General features: G+C 41.4%; 1 protein-coding gene across 3 annotated transcripts in view; it reads right to left on the bottom strand.

The window, feature by feature from the left end:
• RABEP1 (rabaptin, RAB GTPase binding effector protein 1) overlaps positions 1–20017 on the bottom strand; it is a 749444-nt gene that overhangs the window by 576424 nt on the left and 153003 nt on the right. For all 3 annotated transcript variants that reach the window (XM_069226667.1, XM_069226669.1, XM_069226668.1), the window contains exon 3: positions 17464–17667. In XM_069226667.1, the coding sequence (XP_069082768.1) occupies positions 17464–17667 (204 nt within the window). The remainder of the gene's footprint in view (positions 1–17463; positions 17668–20017) is intronic.

Raw genomic sequence — 20017 nt, 5'->3', positions numbered from 1 at the left:
TTGACCTTTGTTCTGAGTTAACAGGTCTGGTCTGTTTGGAAGCTTGTGATTGGGCATTACTGACAAATCTAGGAGTGTAGTGTACCAGTGTTGGCGTGCACACGTGGGAGCTATGAGTATCATGGTGAGAGAAGTGTGACGCATTTTGTTGACCAGAAACGGAATTAACGGGTGAAAAGCGTAAGCAAGTATCCCTGACTAGTTGATCCATAGAGCACTGCCCTTGGACTGAGGGTGTGGGTTTCTGGATTCGAAGTTTTGGCATTTTGCGTTTTCGCTTGTTGCGAAAAGGTCTATGTTTGGTGTTCTCGACATCTGAAAGTAATATTGAAGTACCTGTGGGTGAATCTCCCACTCGTGCATTTGTTGCTGCGTTCTGCTTAGAAGATCTACTAGCCAGTTGTTTATTCCTGGGATATATTCTGCTAGTAGGTGAATGTGATTGCGAATTGCCCATTTGTTTGAAGGGATAATTGGGATGAGTGTGACCCCCCCCCTTGTTTTTTCAGATAATACATTGTTGTTATGTTGTCTGTTCTTATTAAGACTGTTTTGTGTATGATCTGAGGTTGAAATGCTTTGGTGGTTAAGAACACAGCTAATAATTCCAAGTGGTTATGTGGTAAGTTGACTATTGAGTCCCATTCCCCTTGTATTGTTAGATTGTTGAGACGGGCTCCCCAACCAACGCATCCGTTGTGATTATGGTCTGTGGCACTGGGCCTTGAAAGGACCGCCCTTTATCTAAGTTGTTGAGATTCCATCATTGCAGAGATTTGTAAGTTTGGCGGTCTAACAACACTAGATCCTGTAACTGACCCTGTGCCTAAGACCATTGTCTTGAGAGACACTGTTGCAGTGGTCTCATGTTTAGTCTTGCATTTGGTACTATTGCTATACATGATGCCATCATTCCCAATAGTTTCATGACAAATCTTACTGTGTAAGTTTGGCTGACCTGCATTTGTGTTATGAGGTATTAAAAAGCTTGTATCCATTGTGGATTTGGGTATGCTAATGCTGTTTGGTTATTGAGAATTGCACCTAGATAAGGTTGAATTTGTGCTGGTTGAAGATGAGATTTCTGGTAATTTATTGTGAACCCTAGTGTCTGTGTAGGGTATTGATTGTGTATGTTGCTGGCATTGTAGAATGGTGCTGGATTTTATTAACTAATCTTCTAGATAAGGGAAGACGTGTATCTGGTGTCTTCTAAGGGATGCTGCTACTACAGCTAGACATTTTGTAAACACTCTTGGTGCTGTTACTCCAAAGGGTAGTACTTTCAATTGGCAGTGGCTGCCTGATATTACGAACCTTAGGTACTTGCGGTGAGCTGGATGTATGGGAATGTGGAAGTAAGCGTCTTCTAGATCTAATGCAGTCATGTAATCTTGTTTTTATAGCAGGGGAATGACATCTGTAGAGTGACCATGTGAAAATATTCTGACAGGATATATAGATTTAGAGGTCTGAGATCTAGAATGGGCCTGACAGTACCATCCTTTGTTGGTATAAGGAAGTATAGCGAGTATACTCATGTCCCTTGCTGTGAGATAGGAACCATTTCTATTTCCCCTTTGAGTAATAGAGAATCTACCTCTTTTTTTTTTTTAGTAAAACTGTGTTGGGGAGAGAGTCTATGAGAACGAGGGGGAATATTTGGTGGAGTGGAGATGAGCTCTAGGCAATAGCCATTGCGAATAATTGAGAGTACCCATTGATCTGTGGTGATGTTCTGCCAGTGAGAATGCAATTGTTGCAGTCTTCCTCCCACAGGAGATGTATGCGATTGTGGGATGTTTGGGAAGTCATTGTTTAGTGGGTGTGGAAACATCCATTGAGGCTGTAAATTTTCCTCTGGCCCCGAGATTCTGTCCTCTGTAAGAACCTCTAAATGACCCTCATGAATAGTACTGCTGTGCTTGTTTTGGATGGGAGGTGGAAGCCTCTGCAGTTTGGGTTTTAAAACCGCCCCTAAGCTGTGGCTTCCGAAAGGAACCCCGAAAAGGTGTGGTATAGAGTGCTCCCATGGCTTCTGCAGTATCAGAGTCTTTCCTGAGTTTTTCAATGGTTGTGTCTACCTCTGGTCCGAAGCAATGTTGATTATCAAATAGCATATTAAGCACCGCCTGTTGTATTTCAGGTCTAAAACCTGAGGACCTCAACCATGCATGTCGCCTGATTGAAATGCTGGTATTAATTCCTCTAGCTGCAGTGTCAGCTGCATCTAGAGCAGACCTAATCTGGTTATTTGTTATGGCCTGACCCTCTTCTACAATTTATTGTGCCTTCTTTTGGTGTTCTTTGGGTAGGTACTGCAAGAATTCTTGCATTTCATCCCAATGTGCCCTGTTATATCTCGCCAACAGGGCCTGGGAATTGGCAATACGCCATTGGTTGGCTGTCTGTGTAGCCAATTTTTTCCTGCAGCATCAAATTTTCTGCTTTCTTTGTCAGGGGGTGGGGCATCCCCTGAAGGCTAACTATTAGTACGCTTTCTGGCTGCATTGACCACAATAGAATCTGGTGGTAATTGTGGTGTGATGTAGATTGGATCTGTGGGTGCAGGTTTGTATTTCTTGTCAATCCTTGGAGTTAGAACCCTAGCTTTAACTGGTTCTTTAAATGTTTCCTCTGCATGCCTAAGCATACCAGTAAGCATTGGTAAGCACTAGTATTGCTTATGTGATGAGGGCAGTGTATTAAGACAATCCTCTTCCAAAGGTTCCGCATTCATTTGTACCCCATGGTATGCAGCTGCCCTAGATATAAAACTTGGTTATAAACTGTATATCCTCTGCTGGGGATGGTTTAGTAGGGTAGAGATCTGGATCAGATCCAAATCAGTGTCTCCCTGTGAATAAGTATGGGAGTGTGATGGTGACGGTAGTGGTGGTGGAGTGACAGGTTGTGGTGAGAAAGAAAGCTGCGGTGAATGTAGTGGAGAAAGCTGAAGAGGTTTTGGCTTTTCCTTCCGCTTGAAAATTGTTGCCGGTGGTGGGGCAGTATCAAGAGTCTCCTGAAATGCTCGTTTTCTTTTAGTCTGTGGAGGTGGAGAAGTAATAATTTTTCCAGTCTCTTTCTGGATTTGTATTCTTCTCTGCTTGCTGTTCATAACCTCCAAAATAGGTTGAATGTCAGATTCCTCTATTTGATGCCCAGAGGTTAGTTTTGTGCCTTTAGAGGAATGTTCAGTGGATGTTTTGAGCACATGTTGCATTTGGGCCGAAAGTCCTGTTTCTTCTGTCTAGGATGATGTTTTAGGCTCTGAAGTGGATCTGAGGTGTTTCGGTTCCAAAGCTATTTGCTGCGGTTTCAGCTCCTAAGCCGAACGCATTATTTTCGGATCCAAAGATTGTGGGCGTCGGCTTGGTTCGAAGGTTGAGGTTCGTATTTCCTTGCTCAACACTGAAACAGGCGTAACCTGTTGGAGTGTTTTGGCCTTTTTCTGCACCGAACCCAGGGCTCGGTCGACAATTTTTTTTTTTCAGGTGGGGCCATGGCTTGACAGCAGTGATGCACCCAAGGCCTTGCTTGATTTTTTAAAAGTGGGTGTTGGGGCAGGTGTACTCACTTACCCCGCCCCTGCTATTGGCTGGCTGTCATCGTCTGATCCTTGTTCAGAGTTGGAATCTGGGATCAAAACGGCCATCTGTGCCTGCCCCTCTTCGAGGGTGTCAGTGGTGGACTCTGTGTGCGTCAACACCATCACTAGTCTTCGTGCCCTTCGATCGCGTGGTGTTTTCTTCCACCGAAATGAGCCACATGCTTCACAGCTTTCCTCATGATGTTCTGAGGAAAGGCAGAGATTACAGACCAAGTGCTGGTCGGTATAAGGAAATTTAGTGTGGCACCGTGGACAGAATCTGAATGGAGTCGGTTCCATCAGGCTATGGCACAGTAGGCCCAAACAGGCCCAAGAAGGGCGCAAGCACCCAAAAGGGTGTTTTCGAGAGTCTGACGGTCCTATCGGATTGACTGCAGCAGAAACTGCATTGGAAACAATACCAACGGTATGAGAAAAGTTATCATTTATATAGAGTTTCCGAATCTAAAGTCTCAGAGCAAGAGGGAACACGTCCAAACCCAAACAGCGGAAAGAAAACAATCTAACAAAGGAGTCGATGCCCATGAGCACTATCACCGAGAGGAGTCACTTGATCCCGTGACATGAAAAAAAGACTTCTTCGAAGAAAACAACTTGTAACACTCTGAGCCCAACACTAGATGGCAAGATATACACAGCATGTGTACCTGCTGCTACACATGCTATTAATATATATATATATATATATATATATATATATATATATAAAATTTTAATAGTGCAAAGAAGGTGTTGGCTAATTCCAGACATCATTAGGGGCCCAACGATTAAAGAAAATCAAAAAGGGCATAAATGGAATATGTCCTTGCATAAGTGCAAAATTAAGAATTTCATGAACATACAGGAATTTATTTAAACAGGCCTAGGAACTGTACTCCTAAAAAAAAGTTTGAACTGCGTTTTAGCATAAGCAAATATACATGCGTATGTTTTCTTGTGCTAATATATGTTAAGCATTTGCAAGTTCCCTTTTCCCCTTTTTTCCCCACCCGGTAAAACGTTCCATTTATGCACTTTTCAGGAGTAAATGTCAAACCTTTCCCAGTGTGGGAAGAGATTAGAGAATAGTTAAACATACAGGTTTGTAGGTGTGCACAGACTCAAAAGGGCATGCCAACCCTGGAACTACCACTTCTCGTTACTTTAAACCACAGTATGTAGCTTTGAAAAAAGGAGGCAAGAAATAGGCTGATGCTAGAATACAACCCATGCTATAATAGGAGCCCTGGCATAATCAGAAAGGTTATTATCAGAGCTCTGATATAATGAGAAGACTGCAACAATGTTTCACCTCACTGCATGACACCAAAGGGACAAGTGATTTTTTTTTTTTTTTTAAGAAGACAAGTAGATTTATGAAACATCTTGTCCAGTGGGCAAGCATATAATTTATAAAACTCCACACTCCAGAAAAGCTTGATGGTCAGAACCCCCAAAAAAACTAAAACACCAGTAATTTAAAAAAACAAAATACTTTAAGTACAAAGGTGAAATACTCCTAAAGCTACTTTTAAAATCAATTTGAAAAAAATATGCTGTATTCAACACTAGTGGAAAATAGATCTTTCAAGGGGTTGCTCGAACTTCACAAAATAGCAGCAAACTCAAACATTCTTGTTCTGAAAAACACCACAAGAGTAGAAAAAGTGTGTTTTATCTTGCATAAAAATCAAGGTTTTGATATATTGAACAGAGGAAATATTCTACCTATCATCAATCAAGTTTGAAACTCTGCATGATCCACAGTCAAATTAGTCAATCTGAGTTACCAGAGCCATAGCTGAATTTGATAACCTAGTCTTCTCACTGAGGAGAACCCTGAAAAAGTACTGGGCAAGCTCAAGATTCATATCTAAACATCTTACTATCCCAGTCACTCTGTTCCGACCTCTCCACCCCCATCCAGGAACACTAAAGAAGATAGTTTAACCTGCAACAAACACCAAGACTGGTATAAGAAATGCTACCACCCCGAAGATCAAAATCTCAGTGAGATGTTCAATGTGAATATTTGTAATGATTTAACAACGGGCATACAGTTTTAACTCAATAAGAACGTGAGACAGAATGTCAAAGAATAGTGTTGGCTATGACATGTATCTGGCTATCTCTTTGAAGAGTTGATTATATGATCAAAGAATAAACCCTCCTTTGAACTTACAAATCTGGTCATGGAATGTCAAGGGGCTTGTCTCGAATGGTGAAAAATTATAATGTAACAGCTTTTTGACAGTCTTTGCATAAATGTTTCAGGAAACTTGGTGTAAAGGGGAATCTCCCTCTGATTGGTTATATCAAACATTGTACCCATGACTTTCAGATCGTGCAAAAAAAATTGTCCCAGGTAAAGATGTGCAACATATATTTCCTAAGACTTGTGCTAACACACAGTCCCCTTGCAAATCTACAACATATGGATGGTGGCAATTATATTAAATAACTGGACTTCCATTATAACATCTATTAATTCTTCTTAACCTCTACATTAAAACCCATTAACCTACATTAAAAGAACTGTAACAAATGACTGCAGATCTAAAAGCCAAACATCTGGATGCACTGTGGTCATGTTTGGCGACTAACATTAAATTAATACGATAATGACACTTCCATAGATAATATTATACATGTGCAAAACAATCTATGGATAATTCCCCAGCAGGATAAGTCAAAGTAGAAACATAACAAGTTATGTTAATCACTCTTTTCAGTGTAGCACTCTGTAGAAAGGAGAGTCATTAAAGTCAATAATAACAAATCCACCTTTAGCTCCTACTCGCATCACTGCAACCAGACAAGCAATACTGGACAATTTTGTAACACATCTCCAATTATTTTAATACATGTAAAAATGTAACATTGAAAACAATGCTCTAAGAATTACAATGTTGCCGAAGCCATTTTAATTCAAAATTTCAATCATATGTATGAAGAAGGGAAAAGCATAACAACAACCTCAAACAGGACATCTCAAGAGATTCAAATGGGGTGTCTCTCACACAGAACCAATTATTTCCAGATCTCTACAAATCTGGCAGCCGCCAGCAGAACAACTTTCCCCCATCACCTGTCAATAATCCTTCTGAATGAGAAATCTTTGTTCCTCAAATAAAATTGGAATTTGATAATGAATTTAAAGCAAGTGGCACCAGACTTGGTAATCCAAAAAAACAGGAACTAAATGGTTCTCAAAATCCCTATAAAATAAGAAAATTGAACGGAATACAGAACTATGATTAGGAGAAAAAAGCCCCAATCAACATTCTGCAATTTAAAGAAATACACAATTTGAGATGTATGTACAAAAAAGCAACTTGGAAAGGTAGAGCAAGCAGTCAAAAACAAGCTTGAGAAATGCTATTTTTGTTAACCCAAGAACTCAAAGAGTTTTTGAAACTTTATGAATAAACAAATCAGGCATTTCTAAGCAAAAAACACTAATATGACTGAGATGACCTGGGCCCACCATACAAAAAGATTTACAGCAGCACTAAGCAGAAAGCATCAGCACTGCAGTTACATGCCTCTGATCGAGCATCAATCCAATTTAGTTATTATACTAAACAAACTGTGAACATAATTAAAAAAAAAGAAAAAAAAAAGAAAACGCAAACTCAATGGTGTTCCTGGCCTCAATAGTTTACCAGTTTATTCAAATCGACATTACCTTCAGGTTCAATATCTTTAGCTCATTGTACAATCACGATACAATACAAGATCTGGTGGAGTCATAAAAAGGCTCTATAATCCAACCTATTTACATATAAACACCCGACCCACCCCCACCCCGCCAGCAGATCTAGCATATCACATGCTAATTGCACTTATTGCCATAGAGGCCTTTGCAGGTTTATTACTCCAAGACCTGGATGCATTGACTGAGTAATGAAAACTGGTCCCACTGAATCAATTTAGCTTAGACACTGGAATTGGCACTGCAACTAACCTTTTATTCTTAATGTGACTAACAGATGTTTCACTAAGAACTAATTCTCTACTATATTCATGCTTCATGGACCTCAAATCAGCCTTTGACAGACTAATCTTATGGTCCAAACTAAACCAGTGGGGGATCCACCAAGGCTGTTATAAGCAACAGAATTATTACCTATCAACACTTGATTAAGACTGGAAGTAGGGGAAAAGAATGCAGTCTATGCAAACACATAGCAAAGACAGTTTAAAACAGGTGTGTGTTTGGATGCTAACTCTTTAGAGAATGATTTCTTGTTTGTCAATCTATATCAAAATAAATGAAATGGACAATAACAAAGAACTCTAAGGTTGGGATTTTCGGCCAAGCAGTTGGGATTTAGATAAGTGAATTGAAACCGTGTCTGCTAATATGTACCTCAGCATCAATTTTAACAATTGTGGCAACTTTACTGGCCATTTTCCTCTCTAGGTGTAAAGGCGAGATCCCTGACATTTGCATTTAAATCACACAAACTGTGTGTCCCATCAATAGAGTCAATACTTAAGGCAATGAATAGAAAATTACTTCCAACACTTAACCTATGGATGTGGAATATTTGTGGGAAAGATGCAAAAATGTTAGGCACCCTACAAGACAACATATGCAGGGCATTATTCAGCCTTCACAAAAGTATGTCACAAGCACAGATCCCCTTCTAATTTGGCCTAGTTAAACAGCAACTTGGCTTCACAGGTGGCCCTTTTTAACTACGTAACAAACTGTGGAAGCACCAAACGATACTTACGCAATCTAATCTGGACTGAATTAACTAGACCAAGCTGTAATAACCGATCGCTACGTTTTCTACAATAAGCAACATTGCAGTTGAACGAATCTTGGGAAATGGTAATAAGCCATACATCATTCAAAAAAATCAAATACAATTGTCACAGCACTGTATGCAGGATCATATGAGTATTAAAAAAAAAATAATAATAATAAAAATAAAATAATAATAATAAAAAATAAAATCACGTGCACCTCCTGTTAGTGTTGCCTACCGACCTACCCAGAGTAAAGTTTCTGGGTTGTAATTTGGGCTTGGTGGTGGCTGAACACTATATGGCTAAATATCCCCACAATGCGGGAGTAGAGGGATGGAATGGACAGATATATGGCAGTGGAAAAAGTGACTTATGATAGTAGGGGATGCTCTCTGAAGATTCTAAAGGTATGGGGCCTACTAAAACTCAGGCCCTAATGAAAACCCAGAACAATTGGTGTAGCTGTCCAATCGCTTATTCCATCCTACTGCCTCCCCCACTACCCTCCCCACCTGTCCCTTCCCCCTCTCCAGGGACTCATGCCTCCCTCCCTGTCCTCTCCTCTACTTCCTACAGTGATATCCCGTGGACTATCAGATATGCAAAGGGGTTTAATGTATTCTGTAATAGAAATGGAACTGGTGTATATGCTCCACTTTGTTTTTCTTTTCTTTATGTTTTCACACAAACTTAATGAAGATATTTCACACACAAAAAAAAAAATATTCAGCCTACATCAAAGCAAAGCTCAGGATCTTTTGAATGGGGAGATTCATAACTAAAGATCTGACCCAAACATGGAGAAAGGTCTGGGACAAATCAAACTGTAGGCTTTGTGGCTATAAAAATGAAACCATCCTCTATATACTATGTAATTCCCTGCCTTAGCCAATGCCTGTAAAGGTCTCTTCTGTGTCGGTTTTATTTCTCTGAAAATAAAAACTAGAAGGTAAGCAATCATTCTGAGGTTTTTTTATTGTGTGTAAATATTTGTATTGGCATTTTAATCAAACAGAACAGATTACAGTGTAATAGTGCTGGCAGGCAGAATGCAAATCAATAGCAGTAAACATTTTGTTGCGAGGGACGACCAGTGGCATTAGGCCCAACAGATCAATAATAGCAAAAGAAAAAAAAAGAAAAGGAGATGGTCAAGCTGCGGGTCCCCCATTAGGTAAACTTCACTCACAATGACAGTGCAGAGGATCCACATGCCATTAGATCATGCTCACCCATTTTCACATTCATACCAAATAAAGAGCTTGGGGCTAGTCACACTTAAGTCAAGATCACTCAAGGAGGTCCCTCCAACATTGGGATAGTTCCCTGCGACGTGGCAGCTGGTTGAGGGAATTCTCTGCGAACATGAATCACTGTCAAGTCTGTAAATCTATCTGTCACCTTCTGAGCTGCACCATGCTTGTGCAGGCCCAGTAGAGACAGTTTTTGGGGGGGGATGAGGGGGTGTCCCCAAATCTTCCACTCAGCGCAGATGGAGACGTGTCAGTTCTGACTGCGCCCCCTTCAGGACAGCCCTGTGAAGCAGCATGACAGCTACTGTTTCATCCAGCGATAATAAAGAGGTGACATAAGCATTCATGCTCCGGCTGTTCAACAAGTCCTTGCAAAAGTCTGTGATCCCACCATTCATGTATCTCATGCACAAGGGCTCTTTGGAGCAAAAAGTGCCCTATGGGGAGGTCATAAGTATCCTGGATTTCCAAGAAGAGACAACTCGCCCCCACACATAAATCACCCAGTAGGGTGATCCCACCTCCATCCAATTGTGGAACTCCGACCATCCGCCCTGGTCACTCCCAGCGTCAGGAAGCCAATTACGGGAGCTTGCACATGTATAGCAATATATTGCGTGCCCTAGCCCACATTTAGCATGCAGTTCTAATCAATAGTTTCATATTTTGCATCTTGGGAGCGGGCACAGACCTCATCAAGACGTAAGTCAACAGGTCTCTGGAGAGTGAGCCTCAGTGATGCATGCACACGCCATTGTACCGATATGACCTCCAGTGAGCCAACAACTGCAGTTGTGCCGCTAGATAATAAAGCTTGAGATAAGGTGCAGCCAGGCCACACACTGTTACAGGCAAGCGTAACTTCCAGAGAGCCACACAGCATCACAAATTGCCCCAGTACAACATTAGATCTAGTTCCCGAAAGAATATTCGGTGGAACTTTCACCAGGAGGGCTGCAACCAAAAGAGGCGAGGCAACACAACCATTCTCGAAACAGGCACCTAGCCACTCCCAGACAGTGGTAACGTGGTCCAGAAGGCCACTGAACGCTGTAAGGGCGCAATGTAATTTAACATACCCACCTCACTATCTCACTCCCTGCAGAGTACAAACTACAACAGTACTGGAGAAATGCCACACTGATCCCTTCCAGCATAAAGGCATCCTTTACAGAGATGTCCTGCACATGGAGAACAGTATGCCCTCAACCATCCCTATGCAAGAGCCAAAAGCACATTCTACCCAATTTCTCTCTCTCAGCGTGGGCCCTGTCCACATAGCCTCTAATCAAATGGTTGCAAACATTTCACCACGTCAAACAGTTTCTCTCCCATTCCCACTTTGCTAGAGATGCGATATCCCTGAATCACCACATTCACAGCCTCCCATTCCGCCCCCGCCTACGAGGCCAAGCCTGCGTTCTCAAACCAGTATTGCACAATATGTTTACCCAACAAAACCAGAAAAGCTTGGTCCTCAAGCAACATGGGGTCTAAGTGCCAAGTGGGGGACAATCCACTGAGGTGTGGACCACTAGAAGGAACATAATATAGGAGTGATCAGAGTATGTTTTCGCCAAATACTCCACTCCCAGCTATATATCACCTTGCAGGTATAGATTCGATCAAGCTGGATATTGAAATCATGCAATCCAGAGCTATAGGAATACATCCGGGACTTCGGGTTCCACACTCGCCAACAGAGAAAAAGATAACACTATGCAGTCCAGGTGCAGGCAGCTTCTGCCAACCTACCAGCAGATGCGGCACGCAAGGGTGTGTGCAACCGATCCAAACCCAGGTCTACCACACAGCTGAAGTTGCTCCCAACTATTCTCAGATGAGGGATCATCAACGGAAAGAGAGGAGTCAGGCTAATCTGAAATGTAGACTGGTCCACATATGGTACATAAACATTCAGTAGAGTAACATCTCGGCTGTCCAAATGACTTCATACCAATATATAAAGACCACCTGTCAAAAAACACCGTATGTAAATGAAAAAGAACCCCGGGCCTAACCCAAACCCAAATAAGAGCGCCCCATGAAAATGTGGAGTAAGTAGTGGTGTACAGCTGTCCTTTCCAAGCGCCCCTGGAGGGCCTGCCTCTCAGATTCTTTAAGATGAGTCTCCTGCAGGAACACAATTTGCATCCCCCTGCACTTCTAATAAAATAGAACGTTATATCGTTTAGAGGGAGAGGAAAGACCTTGCACATTCCATGTGATTTGTTTCCATTGACATCTTACCAGAGACCCCCCCCCCCTCCACAGACCCCTCCAATCGATCTGGTTCTTCCTCACCACACCAAACCTGAAAATATGCAGCCACCACACCACCACAATACAGTCAGGACTAAAGTGAGCACCACCAAGATCTAAAAAAAATAATAGTGGTTTTGTATACTGTTGCTGATGAATCATTGAAGTTCTGTTGGTAGCCTGACGGAAGGATGTAGTGATGCAGCAGAGAAATATTTTTTAGAACGTGACTCTGGACGTCTGACAGTCTGCGCATTCATGTTTAGATGAGTTATGTTTTCTACGAGAAGTACGTGACCAAGATCTTAGAGACAGATAATTCCTTTTTTCTCTTGAAAAACTAGAGCGGCATTACTTTTTTCTCACCAGTTCATCTTCAGAAGAATGATAATGGGCATGAGAAATTCTGGGGTCGCTATTATGACTTCGTGATGAACAGCTAAAAATCCGAGTACTCATGCTACCCAGTGGAAATCCCTTCATTTTCTACTGAAATGCTTGTGATCGTTAATTTAAGAGAAGGAAATAAATGATTAAATCTTCCATACACAAAACACCATAACAATTAAGCCCCATCTGGTTTGGATGCTGGTCAATACATGGGGAAGCAATACTGGTAAGAGGTCATTCTTACAGACGTGTTCGGATGTGCCAAGCAGTTCATCAACACTTCAAATGGTTGAAGTGTATTTAGCTGAAGTACATACACAACTATTTCCGGTTAGTTGATTATTTCCCTGGTGAAGGGATTCAACATCAGTAGTCATTTGCACCAATTACTTCTCAAAAATGTCAATCAGTTTTACTTTTTTCAAATGTGATGGAAGGAATAATTTAAAACCATCACTGACCAGCACCATAAACAAGTATACATGGTGTATGAAAAACTAAATATTACAGTGAAGAAAGTTTGTATGTTTGGAAGCTTTTAAGCCACACAAGGAGACTCTGAAATAAAGGCATTGTGCAGGAGGTCGAAGAGCTTTTGTTACATAAGCAAACATTATTTTGCCGATCCATTCTGTACTACAGCTATTAGTCCAATTACAAACCTGTACAACAAGCACATGCTCTTCACAGAATTTCCCCCCTTTTGCAGCAAACACTTGTCAGATGTAGAGCATCGTTAGCTAAACAGTTGCAGAAAAAAAACAGGATGCTGAAAGGAACCAAGTGGATAGGCGTGGCCAATCCAACCTTTCCATGCAAAGTAGATATACCCAAACAAAATCCAGAAAAATTACTATCTGTTCTGCTCACTTTATTGAGAATTATCCTGCATTTTCATTTTTGCTGTCATGGATGCCTTTAGCCACTTAGATTTGGAATAGGAGACACCTCTCGATCTGAGGAGACAATTAGAAGACTGACTCCTCAAAATTATAAATTCCATGAGTTTAAGACTATTGCATTTTGGAGACGTTCTTGAAGTTGAATGTCTCTTAAGGTAATGTTGGAACTGGTCAAACTATGAGCTACCACCATGAAAGTAATATCGGCATTGTGCTGGCATCTGTGCAGGAGGTCATCTTGGCTCTGCTCATCTTGATGTGAAAACCCTTATCAGTATGGGAGGATGATAATGTGCTCACCAGCAGCTCCAAGGGAGAAGGGTGGACATTTCTGAAGTATCTACTGTGTATATCTGAGGGAAACAAATAAGAACTGAAAAAGGTCAAATCTCTACCTGGTCCATTTGTTGTGGCTGTTCTGTTTACCAAGAGGAGAAACTCTGGAGTTGCTGCTGGAAATCAACAATGGGCCTATATCGCCTTCTTCCCACTGCAGAGGCAAGATCAGCCCTATGAAAAATGTCCTCTTAATGCCCAATTGCTATATGTATGCAGTCCTAGAACATTAGATATCTACCTAGATGTGGACTCCAAGTATAGACAACCTCAAGTTAAAAAATAAAAATAAAAAGCACACACACATTTGCAGTAAAGTGTAACGACCAAAATCAAGCCAATACTACAATCTTACAAAAACTAATCAATTGACACCTCACCAACCCCCAAGTTCCTCGATACCACACAGTCAGAATTCAATCCAAACCAAAGTACAGAAACAGCACTCATCGCTATCACAAATGACATTTACATAAACTGTGACTTGGGATCACCCCCACGCCAAAACAGGTAGTTAAAACCTTGGGAGTGTGGCTTGATCAATCCCTTTGCATAAAATAGTAGATCATGTTCATTTCTGGCTCTTATTTTCCAACGATGCGTTTACTCAGAAGAATTTTTTCTTTCCTTATAGTATCTTGGGAAACCGGAAGTGAATAATTGAGTGATCGTTTCAGAGTAAGGACTGAGGTGATTCACAAGACAGGGAGGAGGAATTAGTGAAAATTAAATCTGACATGTGACCAGCGATAAAGGTAGGACCAATTACTTGCCGGTGTATGTGCAATGTAGTCATATACAAAATGAGTTGGTTGGCCTCCAAGGGCTAATCTCCATGGTAATTAAAGTTTCCCAGGACATATAGAGCAATGTATTCGATTAAGCGCTGGTAAAGTTGTTTTTAGGCCCAGGTGGACAATATACTAATGCGCCTTTCCAGCAGTTATTGGGGGAGAGCTCTAGATTAAACATGCAAATGTCAGCCCAATCCATGGGTGAAGAATCTATTAATGACAATTTATTTTTACCTTTAAAAACAATGACTATTCTACCTCGTACCCTCTCTTCCCTGTCTAGATGTAGCATACAATAGTTATCAGGGAGCGCAAGCACGATGGCAGGCAGGGTGGTGGGATTCAGCCAAGTCTCAGTGAGGTAACCCACATCGGCGAACAGTGAATCAAGTAGGTCCCAGAGTTCAACCCTGGGTGCTTGTACACCATGAAGATGCTTAGGAGGATCTTAAAATGGCTCCCAAGCAACACTAGAGAGACCGTCACTCACCCCGTACTAACCAGCAAGGTGGACTATGGGAACACCAAGTAATTTACCAGAAGACTACAAACCATCCAGAATTCGGCAGCCAGACTCATCCTCAACCTCAACCGCGCACACAGAACTCACATCACACAACACCTCAGAGAGCTCCACTAGTTCCCGATACACAAACATGCTAATTTCAAACTCTTTACACACACCCTTTCAAGGCACTACACAAATTAGGGCCCACATATCTGAACAGCTGCATCTCTTTCCAACAACCACCCAGAAAACTCCACTCTGCACACATCCCAAACATACACCAAACCAGATCAGGAGGACAGGCATTCTCTTACATTGCTTGTAAATAGAGCGACCTCACACCCAACACCAGAGCCTCTTCCTTCTCTCTTTTGAATTCTGCAAGAAGCTGAAGACTTGACTTTTCAATCAACCAACTTACCGTAGTCCGGGGTATGCAAACACACCTGCTCAGCACAGGACATCCTCATGGGTAATAGTGCGGTTTATAAATGTGTATCTACATATTTAATTTTTTCTTCCAACTGCAGAGGAAAAAAAGTTAACTAATTTTCCCAAACCTCACTAAAACCCCCTTACGATTCATTCTATTCCTCTTCCAAAATAACCCCTATCTCCATTATGACTAATCCCAAACCTCTTTTACTACTATGCACTCCCAAATACCCTTTTCCAAACTGTTCCATCCTCTATCCATTCTTTATCCTATTCATCCAACTAGCATGCTCTCTGACTCCTCCCAAACCTCTTTAACTACTATGATCTAGCAAATAATCTTTTCTAAACTCTTCCCTCATCTATCCATCTTTATCCTATTTACCCAACTAATAGACTCATGTCTATCCCTTTCACCACTCCCAACAACAATTCACATTTCCCTGTATTAATCCATCACTATTCCACCTCTGGATTCTGTAGTAGCGCACTACTTGCCGAAACACCTAGTCAGTGGTAGTAAGCTCTATATAAATTTAATTACAATACATAAGTTCTAAATAGGAAAAATGTGTCAACACTGAATTTGCTATAAACACAGCACTCTAGTGGAGAAAACAGATTTTTTTAAATTACAGATTTATGTGACATAATAAAGAGTTTTACCCTAAAGATAAAGGCAAAGGCCACTGAGCGAAGCAAAAAAAAAAACGGCTTAAAACATTTCTGTTGTATATTGTTGTCACAGATCAGGAAATGTAAACATAGGATAGTTCTGCAGCAGCTGCCTTAAGATGGTAGAGTCCAATGTACTTCTTGTGGCTGCTACCCGTCAGACTACATTTCCCTTTACAAAAAGAAATCTAACCCAGATTATGGTGTACTGTATTAATTCCATTTGATATAAAAAACAGGAATGACTTTAGAAAGGTAAGATAAAGAGTGTTTCCTCATAAGTATGTGTTTCCTGGACACTAAGCACAGCAGAGATATTCAACATTTCTGAATGATAAACATCCAAGGATGGAGCGAGTCAAGTGCCATCTTTAGTAAAAGAGAACTATTACTCTTCCTGATTGGCGTGATGGCTGGATTGCAAAGATATTGTCACAACCTAACTCCCCTCACCCTCCAGAGCCTTAAGAGTCGGATTTCTACCCCCCATGGTGCAAGGACTTAGTTCAATGCACCAATAGCAATTAGAAATCCAGTTGGACTCAGAGTTGTACACAACCCATTGAGCAATACTGCGCAGGAAGCATTTTCTTGTCACACTCTGGTCAGGGACACAGTGGCACACATAATCCTCTTTTGTAAATCAATAACACACTAAAGGTTCACTAAGAAACGGGAAAATATTTTTTTTCTAAAATTCAAGCATAGGGCATAAAATAAATGGAGCAATGCATAACATGGTTAGCAAATACTCACATCCTAACATGCTATTGCTACTTCTAAGCACTATACTAAATTTTAGCAGAAGGAATAAATAGCACGCCTATAAATTGAGTATCTTACAACAGATTGAACAGCACACCTTTTTGTTAAAAAAAAATAAAAAAATTAAAAAAACAAGGCTGTATAGCCATTCTCTATCACAGCTTTTGCAAGGCTGAAAGACGCTCCTCTGCACCATTCCTGGAACTGGCCCAGACCAAAGCAGGTTGTCACTGCAAACCGGCACGATAGTCCTAGCATGAAGTCCCTCTAACCTATGGTCAGATAAATGGGCTTTGATAGTATCTGATTGCCGATTTTATTCCATATTTTTAAACTAAATACTTGCAGACACAACAAGACTAAACAAATATGGTGATAAATGTGTCATCTGCATTTACATGTAGATAATATGCTCCTTTACACAAAAAGAATAAAAATGGTTCAGTCCAGGCAGGAGGCAGACATGAGAGAAACACTTCTGTGTGTATCCGAAACTTAACACTTTTTACTAATAAAGGTAAAAGAATGAGAAAGCAAGCATATAATGAAAATAGAAGCAGCTTAAAATTGACTTGTCACAGTGTTCACAACAACATTAAACAAACTCAAAAAAGGAGCTAAGGTAGAGGAAAATAAGTCAACAGTTTATATAAATTAAAAGGTGTGTACCCTAGGGCACGCATGCTCTAGGCTAAAAACATTAATTCATACTCTAAACACGCAGACACATTTGGTAAGTGACTGTTTTATCAGATGTTCACTTGCACGATTACAGTTCATTCTCCTGCCTTACCCTTCATGATAGCTTGCAGGGAAGCCACTTCTTCTTGCCACTGGTTTTTCACCTGATCAATAGCTTCTTGTTTTGTGTTTTCAGACACAGTGGCTATGGCTTTAATGTTTTCAATCTCAGACTGTGCTTCAGACAACTGGCTTCGTAGTTGCCCCAGTTCAGATTGTGCTGCTTCAAGTGCTGCATTCTGCCTCTTCAAATCCTCTGAAACATAAAAGGCCCATTTTAAATAAATCAACAAAACAAGAAAACATGTTTTTCAAAGGTAAGTATTAAGTTTAATCAACTAGCAAAAAGTCAAGCTTTGCTGTTACACCTTGTGCGTCCTGTGCAGTAGGTCCTCACATATATTTAGTGTTACACTAGTAAGTGATCCCCTAGGCCTGAGCCCTTCTGAAAGTATTTGACCATTGTAAACTATGTGGTAAAACTCACACTCATTACGTTCCCACTAAATCCCCATGCCTGTTTAACTCAGCCCTCAATCCCTTGCACTGTGCCAACCTCCTGTGCGGTTTGAGGGAGTACGAAGGACCTGTGGAAGGTGCATCCTGGAGCGGGCAGCGGCTCTATTTAAGCTGTGCCCTCTGCTCCTATCCATCCTTGTCTTAAAATTTCCTGTTTTGACTCGTGGCCCCGCCTCCTTTCTTTCAAGAGTTTTGGAGCTCTTCTGGCAATCAGCATTTTCACTCGCTGACGCTGCGGGCCAGCCTTCCACAGCCTTCCCAGATTCCCTGCATCTGTCTTCAGTGCCGGAGATGCATTCTTTTGGGGTCGCAAAATTTTCCCTGGCACAAGTCCTGTTCATTTTCCTGCTTCAAGCCGCACTCTCCATTTTAGGGCTTTCTGCACTATCAGGATTTTAGCTGTAACTTATCTATACGAGTGATTGTAACTAGTCTTCTTTTGCTGACCACAGTGTTCTCTCCATGGCAAGTGTTACTACTCAAGGGATCCAGTGCAGAGATACTTGGGAATGGGGATTATCCCTAGGAGAGTCACTGGTATCTAATGAGTGCTTCTGTATTCCTCTGAATTCCCTTCTGAATGAGAAGCTCGATGATCAATTGTAGCAAGGATCGAGATTTCTTTCCTTCCTGTAATGGCCGTTGTCCCTCGGCTACCTCCTTTCTCCTTGAGAATGGTTGACAACACCAGTCTTTAGTTTTGTATTGGGACTGGTTTTGGGGAGGATTATTGGACCGTCTTCGCTCCTGCAGATCTGGAACCTCAGATTAGTAGGAATCTGACATTTACTTTTCTCTATACATTTGCAGCATTGTAATAACCATGTCAAATAACAGATTTAAAAAGGAACTGAACCCTACTACCAGAATCTAAATGGTGGTACATTTCCTAGGACTGGTTATCTATCTGCGGAGGAACTGCTTCACTTCAAAGCTCAGAGACACTTGCCTTGGGATGTCACACGTTAGGACAAAACACACCTAGACTCAGTTCTTTCTATTAGTGCATCAAGTTCTGGGGTCTCCTGCAGTCTTCTATACGAACCAACTCACCTGAACTGAAAAACCCCATCTCAATGCCACCTGCAAGGCAGAAAAATGAATATTTCTCACCATCTGCTGCGAATAACGATATTAGGGGAGGTCAAGTAAACCATATCCTACCAACAATCCTGCAAGTATTATCGCACACACTAAGTCAAACATCAAAACAGAAATACATCTACCAACCACAGCTAAATATTCTATGTGTTCTCAGTAAAACAAGTCCTCATATAGAACAGAGTGGTTCCTTTGAGGTCTTCAGAAAAAGGGAATACGAAACATAAAATGAACATAAAATCACCATATTACTTAGTAATGTTCCCACCCAAAGGAGCATCCCTTTAAGCCCACAACTATGACTTAAACATGACTGTGGCCAGACTTGGAACCAAAGGCAGCCCTTGGGGGGGGGAGGGGGGAGTAAGGATTCCATCCAAATTTAATGGACCATCAAAGAACAGTCTGCGAATGAAAACCCCACGAAGTAGACCCTGAAGGGCGCTTCTGAAGAAATAACATCAGAATCATAGGCATAACTAAGGGGTCAAAGGGCCCGTCACCCATTCAATTTATCATAACATAGCTATAATTGTGGGTCCCAACAGAGAACTACTGACCTTCTTTCAAGTCGACAGAGTGCACTGATCCTTGGGCCATGGCCCTTGGCCATGTGCCCGGAGCACTGCCATGACCGATGACTGCCAACATGTTTAATTTCGTAGGCAGGGATGCTAACCTAAGGCTAGCTAGAAAACTAGATAAGTTGCACTGTGGTCCTGCGACTGATGATTTTCCAGTACTAAACTCTCAAAGCCCAACAAAAACAATGCTCACACTTAACCAAAGTTAAGAGCGGTGCACGTAAAATATATGCTACTTTTCCTAGTGAAATTGAAGGTCATCTTTAGGGATAAGACCTTCTTCGATACACCAGAGTGTGCATGGGAATAGAGGACCCTCCACGCCCTCTTCTACGGACTCCTCGCGGACAGGAGGTGAGGCTAGAGTCCTGGAGATGGTTGCCTCCTAGGGAGCAAGGTCGT

This window comes from Pleurodeles waltl, chromosome 3_2 (assembly GCF_031143425.1).
Source record: "Pleurodeles waltl isolate 20211129_DDA chromosome 3_2, aPleWal1.hap1.20221129, whole genome shotgun sequence".
Taxonomy (NCBI): domain Eukaryota; kingdom Metazoa; phylum Chordata; class Amphibia; order Caudata; family Salamandridae; genus Pleurodeles; species Pleurodeles waltl.
This window is presented reverse-complemented; position numbering and strand designations above follow the sequence as displayed.